This window comes from Protobothrops mucrosquamatus, unplaced genomic scaffold, assembly GCF_001527695.2.
Source record: "Protobothrops mucrosquamatus isolate PMUCROS unplaced genomic scaffold, P.Mucros_1.0 scaffold103, whole genome shotgun sequence".
Taxonomy (NCBI): domain Eukaryota; kingdom Metazoa; phylum Chordata; class Lepidosauria; order Squamata; family Viperidae; genus Protobothrops; species Protobothrops mucrosquamatus.
The window spans coordinates 458,781-468,310 of NW_015386476.1; the positions used below are offsets into that span (position 1 = coordinate 458,781).

General features: G+C 35.5%; 1 protein-coding gene across 1 annotated transcript in view; it reads right to left on the minus strand.

The window, feature by feature from the left end:
* Nucleotides 1-9,530, minus strand: part of LOC107284570 (CUB and sushi domain-containing protein 1) — a 478,687-nt gene that overhangs the window by 229,388 nt on the left and 239,769 nt on the right. Inside the window, exons 8-9 of the mRNA XM_029283474.1 lie at nt 2,686-2,789; nt 1,468-1,580 (exon numbers count right to left, since the gene is read on the minus strand). Of these exons, the coding sequence (XP_029139307.1) occupies nt 1,468-1,580; nt 2,686-2,789 (217 nt within the window). The remainder of the gene's footprint in view (nt 1-1,467; nt 1,581-2,685; nt 2,790-9,530) is intronic.

The window sequence follows — 9,530 nt, forward strand, 5'->3', positions numbered from 1 at the left end:
AATAGCAAAGTAGATTCAACATAGTCTTGCTAAAATTAAGAGAAAAACTAGTAATAGAAAAAATACCTCAACATAATACTTCTCATTTTTATGATATTTAAAATATGCTGGAATCAAAATTTAGTTTTATGTTGCTGTTATTCAACTATAATTTTGTATGAATACATGGTATAAATCAGTTACATGGAAAAAATCACATATTATTGTTCTGAATTTTTTTAGAGCTTCTAGAGCTCAAAATCTTAACATATTTTTTTTCTAGACAAGAAGATTGTTCTGATTATTCTTATTATAATCTGTGAAATTGATAGTGCTAAATATAATAAAACTCATTCTAGTGTCAAAGATGAATGTGTGTGCAAATGTTGCAAACATGAGCCATCTTACGCAAAGCGTATGTTCAATGTGCCTCTAAAAATAGCCTCATTTTTTGCGATCCAGCAGCACAGCACGAAGGAAATCTACTTTAATTTACTCCCTGCTGTTACTTAAATAGCTATGGCAAATTATACAAAATATGATTTAGAGAAATACATTTTAGCATCAGGTGCCATAGAATTAGAATTTGACAGTTCAAAAAGACTTCTATTGACAAAAGAGCCTGAAATTCTATCGCATAATATATTTTTGCTTCTTCTTAGATGCAAATATTGCATTACAGTTTACGGAAAGCTTATTTGTGCATACTGTGAAAAAAAGCTTTTATCTGGGACTATGAAGCCATACGCTATATTAACATTTCATAAATTATCAGAGGGAGAAAAAAAAGCTTTTTTTTTCTTCCTCTGATACTTTATGAAATGTTAATATAGCATATGGCTTCATAGTCCCAGGCTTCATATAACTATGTCTACTGTACTACTTTATCTTTTACATCAGGAACAAAATAAAGGATGTATAGCAGACATCTCTCTCTCTCTCTCTCTCTCTCTCTCTCACACACACACACACACACACACACACAAAACACACACACACACAACACACACACACACACAGACACAGAACAGGTTCCCATCTATTATCAAGGTCAATACTGATTAAAAATACTTATTTAAAAAAAACACAAATATGTAAATTAATATACATCAACTAATGAATTCAGCTTTAAACTTGATGGCTCAAATAAAAAAAAATAGCAAGCCAATACATGCTTAAAAATATTTTGTTTGTTAAGTAATTCCATATACAGAAAAGGATAATCCAAATAATATAATGAATTGAGCAGCTATTATTAATAGCCCACAAAAATGACTATATTCTGAATCATTGGAGGAGTCTCTCTTCATGAAGAGTTTCTATATGGTTGCAGAATGTATTTAGTGATATAATTCACTTTCAAAAGATGGAAACAAAGTATTTCATACTTTCTAAGTTTTCAGTAAATTCATTTAAAAACCTTGACTCAAACAATCATACAGTATTTCCTGGTTTAGAATTCTGGGGTGCTTTGAACAGGAAACATACCTTGATAAACAGCTTTGAATCCTAGTGAACCAATGCTGTCATCTGACTGTAAATGGAGCCACATCTGGTTGCTCATGCTTACAATAAGATCAGGAACGCTGGAGCCTGTCAGACTGCAGAAAAACAATAGAATTGAACCATACACAGTTTCACTTATTTATTTATGTACAGCATTTATATGGCCATCTATTTCATACAGTGACTCTAGGTGGCTCATAAAAATCCATAACACGTAATTAAAAACAAAGGCACCCTTCCTCCCTGGTGACCCAACACCCTCACAGCTCAACCCCCATCCTAGCCCAAAGTTTGGGGGAAGAACCAAATCTTCATAACCCTCTGGAAGGCTGAAAGGGTAGAGATTCCTATGCTCCAAGATGGTAGGTGATGGGTGGCTAGGGATAGGGTGGACACTGAGAAGGTGAACCTCCAAGGTCCCATCAGAGAGCAACATTTAAGGGAGGAGACCTAGAATGCACCCACCCTATCTAATCTATCAGGATGGGCAGATACTCTCAGAGAGTAGTGGTCCTACAAGTAACTTGGCCGTGCGCCACCTGGGTCTTTAAAGGTAATAACCATCATTTTGAATTGCACCAAGAAGGCAACTGGAAGCCAGTAAAGCAGTGGGGTACTTGGATGAACCATGAGGCACCCAAAATTGCACATGCCATTGCATTCTGAATCAGCTGCACCTTCCACATGGTTTTCAAGGGCATTCCCATGTAGAGCGCATTGCAGTAATTCAGACAGGATATGACTAATTTTACCATGTTGTATATGTACAGCAGTCTTTAACTTTTAACCTTGAATTTCAAATCTATTCTAGAATTAAAACTATCAATTAATTTTAGAACTGTAAATCAGAAACTAGTTATATGTGAAAAGAGTCAACTTATCTTAGAAACCTGTGAATTTGTCAATACTTGTATAGGTGGACAAAGTAGTAACACTGTTTTTTCTTCTTCTCTAGAACAGGGGTGTCAAACTCGCGATGTCATGTGATGTGAATGGACATAATCTCCATTCACATTTTGATTGTTATAAAGATAAAAAAGTATTGAGAGTACTTGTAATTTTGCAAAGCTTCTATTGAATCTACAGAAATGTTCTAACTCACTGATAATACAATTGGGACAAAAAGCATTGCCTATATAATCTAAGGAATTGGAAAAAGAAACAAAATAGAATTTCCAATGAATAATGCAATGCACTTACACATATAAAACCGTTCTTGTATCTCCCACTTTGCCAGCATCTCCTACTGTAAGAGTGTCATATCCTCTTTCCAGCTCAAATTCTTCAAAAGCAAGCTTTATGACCTATTAGAATCAGAAAAATATACTTCAGTCAATTCAATGCTCTCTAAAAGAATGAGTGTCTCTTTAAAAAAATGGGTTGAATTAAACACTATGATGAAAGAAAGAAAAAAATGAATTATGGTACATAACCTTCTGCCTTTTTTGTTCTTTCTTGGTGTCTTTTTGTTTTGTGCAGAAATCACCGTAAAGAAGTAAGAAACTCTGGCATGTAAAATAATTGAAATTCACATAGAAAAGTACACTTTGCTTGTCCCTCAAAGCCAAACAACTTCAATGGCATAGCATAAGAAAATTGATTGGATCAATAGCTCATTGTTTCAAATGTTGAGCTCAGTAAATTCTATTAATTGTGAATATTCCATAAAGGTATATGACTGTTTTGTGATTGATTATCTGCCATTAAGCTCTTTTCAACTCCTTGTGATCACATAGATTTTTTTCCATGAAGGTTTCCCCTAACTTGTGGTTTCAAGTCTTGTAACTGTACATTCATTTTTACTGTAACTGAGTCCATCCTGCAGTTGTGATTCGTCATCCTCTTCCACTATTTCCTTTTGCTTTTGCTAGCATTAGAGCATTAAAGCTGAGTCTTCACATAATGTATCCAAAGTAAGAAAATTTGAGCCTGTTCATTTGGGTCTTGAGTAACAGTCTGCTTCTAGATCCAATTCAAGGTGTTGGTTTTAACCTTTAAAGCGCTTCATGGCATGGCATTATCTGAAGACCACCTTTCTCCAATTACATCATATATATGAAATAATGGTGAATATTGACCCACTGACCACACAAAGCCCTTATAAAGAGAAGAACACTGACACTGACATCCCCTAAATCAGAGGTCCCCACCTTTTGGGCACCAGGGACCAGTTACGTGGAGAGAGGTTTTTCCACGGACCAAAGGGGGCATGGTTTTGTGTGCTGCCTGCATCCTGAGGATGGGGTTTTCCTTGTTTGTGCTGATCAGTTGCTGGCATGCCACGGCCTGGTACTGGTCCATGGCCCGGAGGTTGGGGACCCCTGCCCTAAATTCTGCTGAAGATGTTACCTAGCCTGGTAACGAAACATTCGCTTGGAGAACGAACCTTCATCCTCACATCATATATATTGCCACGAAAACTGTAGGGACTTATCCAGACAGTTGCCAGGAGTCAAGGCTGACTCAAAAGAACACACATACACAATAAATAAACATCAAGCTATGTTTTGTATTGTTACAGTACCTGAGCTAATTGGGTGTGTGCTTACTCTAATCTGGATATAGAGGATAAACTGGGAGTGTGCTATGTGCAAATTTAGCTGGTAATTTTTCCACAATAAGTTTTCAATTAAAGAAGCACAATCAAGGAGCACAGTGAAAAAATTGAACTAAAATTAAATATTAAAATTATTAAACTAAGGACAGCAGGTACAAAAAGCAGCTTTAGAATTGACAATGAAGACACAATGAGGTAGATAATGTCTGTCAACAAATATGCCTTATCAGTTGGTAGACCAATCTTGATGCTGTGATATGTCTAAGACTATAAGAATCAGGACAGTGCAAGCCATGGTATTCCCTGTGATACTCTATGGAAGTGAAAGTTGGACTTTGAAGAAGCAGTATAAGAAAAGTATTAATGCTTTTGAAATTTGGTGTTGGAGAAGATTCCTGAGAACACCATGAACAACTGAGAAAATAAACAAATGGATCATTGAACAAATCAACCCAGAGTTCTCATTTGAGGTATAAATGACTAGGCTCAAATTATTGTATATCTGACACATAATATGAAGACCAAACTCTCTGGAGAAACTTCTAATGGTGGGAAAGTAGAAGAAAAGAGAAAAAGAGAACAACCAGCAACAGAGTGGGTGGACTCAGTTACAATGACAATGGGAAAACTGAAAGAATAAGTTTTCTCATGGAGAAAAATTGTACATAATCACTAAGAGTTGACACCTACTTAATGGCACATAATCAATTTTTCAACAAATTTAATGATTATACAATATACAATACAATATACAATGTAATTGCATTTACAGAGATATCATGAAAGTTGAATAATACCTAATTATACCTTTTCAATATCCCTAAGAGGGGATCGGCATTAATAATAACTCAAAAATAAATTATGACAAAACTATAAAAATAGGAAAATAATAATTTAACAAGTAAAAAAATCAGCTCTTACTACAATCAAAGTATTTACATAAATTAGGAAAACAGTATGGTGTAGGTTAAGTAGTATAATAATGTTTATCTAGTTTTAAGTTGAATTCACACAGTATAATGATATATGAGAATAACTTTGGGAGAAGACATAGAAGTCATAGAATAATAGAGTTGGAAGGGACCTTGGAGGTCATCTAGTCCAACCCCTGCTTAGGCAGGAAACCCTATACCATTTCAGATAAATGGCTGTCCAATCTCTTCTTAAAAACTTCCAGTGTTGGAGCATTTACAACTTCTGGAGGCAGGTTGTTCCACTGATTAATTGTTCTAAGTTTCTCCTTAGTTCTAGGCTGCTTCTCTCCTTGATTAGTTTCCATCCATTGCTTCTTTTCATACCCTCAGATGCTTTGAAGAATAGCTTGATTTCCTCATCTTTGTGGCAAGCCCTGAGATATTGGAACACTGCTAGTCCCCCTAGTCCTTCTTTTCTAAATTAGACATACCCATTTTCAGCAACCGTTCTTTATATATTTTAGCCTCCAGTCCCCTAATCATCTTTACTGCTCTTCTCTGTGCTCTTTCTAGAGTCTCAACATCTTTTTTACATTGTGCTGGCCAAAACTGGATGCAGTATTCCAAGTGTGCCCTTACCAAGGCATTATAAAGTGATGTTAACATTTCACATGATCTTGATTCTATCCTTCTGTTAATGCAGCCTAGAACTGCATTTTTGGCAGTTGCAGCACACTGCTGGCTCATATTTAAGTGATTGTCCACTAGGACTCCAAGATCACTCTCATAGTTACTATTATTGAGGGAGGTACTGTATCTGTGCATTGTGCATTTGTATACTAAGACAAAGGGAAGAGATGCAGCTTAGGAAGCAATCAGATAAAAGGTGGGGGAGTTTGCAGCTAAATAATGGGTAGAGATAAAAACTTTAAAAGGATCTGATCTAACTTATCAGGCAGTAAAGAGAGACAGCGGGAGATTTTCACTTTCAGACTTGCAAGATTCAGTTAATGTAGCCTTACAATACAGTAGATATGCTTGCTCCTTAGCTGGTTGTTTCTCTTTTATGCACAAACATGTATTCTTTCATCTGCTTTCCGATACCCACACAAATAATCTAGCAGCCAAAAAAGCTAACACAATCCTTGGTTGTATAAACAGAGGCATAGGATCAAAATCATGTGAAGTATTAGTACCACTTTATAAATCCTTAGTAAGACCACACCTGGAATACTGCAACCAGTTTTGTTCACCACATTACAAAAATGATATTGAGGCTTTGGAAAAAGTGCAAAGAAGAGCAACTAAGATGATTAAAGACTTGGAGACTAAAACATATGAAGAATGGTTGAAGGAATTGGGTATGGCCAATCTAGAGACTAGGGATGACATGATAGCAGTGTTCCAGTATTTGAGGGGCTGCCACAAAGAAGATGCAGTCAACTTATTTTCCAAAGTACCAGAAGGCAAGACAAGAACAATGGATGGAAACTGATCAAGAAGAGAAGTAACCTGGAATTAAAGATAAACTTCCTAACAGTGAGAAAAATTAACCGGTGGAACAGTTAATTTAATAATGCTGTTTTGAATATTTATAACTTTAGAGTTTCATGTTATTGGTAAAGATGTTTTTGCCATATTAAAAAAGAAATGGATTAAAACCAGGGCTTTTTTTCAGCCGGAACGCGGCGGAACCGCGTTCCGGCACCTTTTTCCGGGCCGGCCGCACCGGAAATAGCCCCTCCCACACCGGAAATAGCCCCTCCCAAATTTTACTTGCATTCCTGTTCTCTAAAGGGGCGGTCCTAGGGTTTGATGAGGGCGTGGCCAGGTTTGAGTTCCGCCACCTTTTCTCCGAGAAAAAAAGCCCTGATTAAAACAGTTACTGCACTATTACCAGTTCAGTTCTACATATATTCAGATACTATAGAAACATATTAAGAAAAGAAAGCTTTAAAATGTTTCCAAATTCAGAACGTAACTACTGTAGAACAAATTGAATTATCTAAAATATGTTGCATTAAAAATCAATAGCAAATCAACTGACACACTGACACAGGTAGAAGCTGTTTCATTAAATGCCTCTGAAAAGAGACATATTTATCTAATAGCCTGTGTATTCTTTGCAAAATATTTCCCCTCCATTCAATTTCCTGTCATTCCATAAATAGTATTATTCAATGTTGATTTTATGAACTGCCATAGATGTCACAAGATGCTGGTGCTAAATTTTAAGAATACAAACAGGTCACAAATGATTTATACATTTCATTCAAAGTGAATGCATAAACTTGGTCAAATGGCAACAGGCAACTTTATTTTTATTTTTCTTATACTCTCTGATCAATTGTTAACCTAGGAAAATAAATGCTTGGATATCATAGGCTTATACTTTATAATGTTGAACAGATTTGCACATATATATAACTAGAGTTAAATGAGAATGTGCACCTGGATAAATCACAGCACTTACTGGCAGACATGCACATAGCAGGACTCTTATTCTATTCCAACAATGAATTTATAGATAATATTTTACCATATTTGTACATATAAATAAACATAAATTATACTATTTCCATTAATATTCCTAAGTATTTTAGAGTTATACAGAGTATTTTATACAAATGGTTCATAGTTATTTGGGGACTTTCTTCATATTTAAATAAATTATTTAAATTAAGAGTTTATTAAAAGAATTTTGGCAGCACAACTGAAGAATATGTAAATCTGAAATATACTGTATATTAACTAAAGATTTAACTTTTGTTTCTGGAATAACTTCCACTAAAAAACATAACATGCAATTCTTTAAAATATTTTCTTCTGTAGAATTTGCTTTCCAAGTTTTCCATTACAACATTACAATATACTATGCATTAATTAATTTTTAAAGAAAACTTGCTTAGTTGCATAAAAATATTAGATTTGTTGTTGTAGCAATAAAGCAGTCAGGTGACAACCTATCACAGGCATGTCAAACTGCCGGCCTGTGGGCCGGATGCGTCACAACGAAACCGCACCCACCCCATTGCCGGCAATGGAGAAAAAGTCACGATACGTTGTGCAACGTCACGTGACATCGTGAGTTTGACATGTCTGATCTATCTGAAGTGAGGAGATATAAAACTGGTCCTCAGAATTAAATAAAGCATCTTTTGTGTCAGATCAACAACAAATTAAGATACCACAGTGAGTAATTTTGCAGCTCTTAATGCAAAATATAGTACACGCAATGTCATTCCTAGTTAGTAATAATTAAAAATAATATTTAGGATATGTACTGCTATATGAATTCACTACAAGCTCAAAAATAATTCCAATAGGAAATCAAGGTGATTTTCAATATCATTGCACAAACAACTGTCCAATTCATGATATCAGCTGCTGTCATCATAACAGTTGAGTTGGAAATTTGTGAGAAGCCAAGACAGCAAAATGTGTTCTTTTCTGGCTTATGTTGAAATAAAAGAAGAATATTTTATTTATAGTAGTTTTATATTTGAATTGAATTTTGTAAGTCAATAAGATTTGTATTGTGAATGAAAATATAACCACACTTAACAGTAGCTTAATTTTCCTTCAGGATGCATGTACAGCAGGGCTTTTTTTATCATAGAACACCAGAATGGAGTTCCGGCACCTTTTTTGGATGGAACCTTGCAAGGCGGGTTGTATGGCATGTGTGAGTTTCGGCACCTTTTTTTTATTATTATTATTTACAAAAAAAGCACTGATGTAAGAACCAGTTTGGTGTAATGGTTGAGATACCAGTTTAAAAACTAGGAAACCATGAGTTCTAGTTCTACCTTAGGCATGAAACCAGCTGGGAGACTTTGGCCCGGTCACTGTCTTTCAGCCCTAGGTAATAGCAGCCAAGGACAAAATACCTCCAAAAATCTTGTCACGAAAACTCCAGTAATATGTCCAGTCACTAAGGAGTCAAAAATGACTTGAAGGCATTAACACAGTGCTTCCCAGACTTGGGTTAATTACTCTAAACTTGCCTCCCTGTACTGATGAGATCAAGAAATGATCTCACAGAAAAGTGAAATAAAGCAACAAGGCAGGATGGCATTCTTGCTGAGATTTACAAAGTACAGAACCAAACACCTTGCTCTCATTCCAAGACATCTTGGAATTCATTAGTCCACAGAGGAGAGGCCTGATGTGTTCTATGATGCCCACATTGTGTATTTTTATAAAAAGAAGGGAAGCAAATCAGACTGCAGAAACTACAGAGGTATCTCTCTGCTGTCCATCATGGGCAAGATTTTGAGAACCAGCATAGAATTATAATATCCTATTCCCACAACAACAAGCAAAATTAAGATTTCCCATACTAAAGAAAAAAGAGCTAAAAACTAAATGGAGCTCAAAGCAAGCTTAGTCTTGCCCTCTCAAAAGAATTCTGATAGTTTGAGAGTTTCCTACAGTGATAAAATGTATTAGTCAGCTGTCCACCTCACACTATTCACACCCTCAGTGTTCTTCATATATGGAACTAGAATTGCAACACTGTACATTATAAAAACTCCAAGAGTAGCAGAATATCTACTTAATCGGCCAAGTCA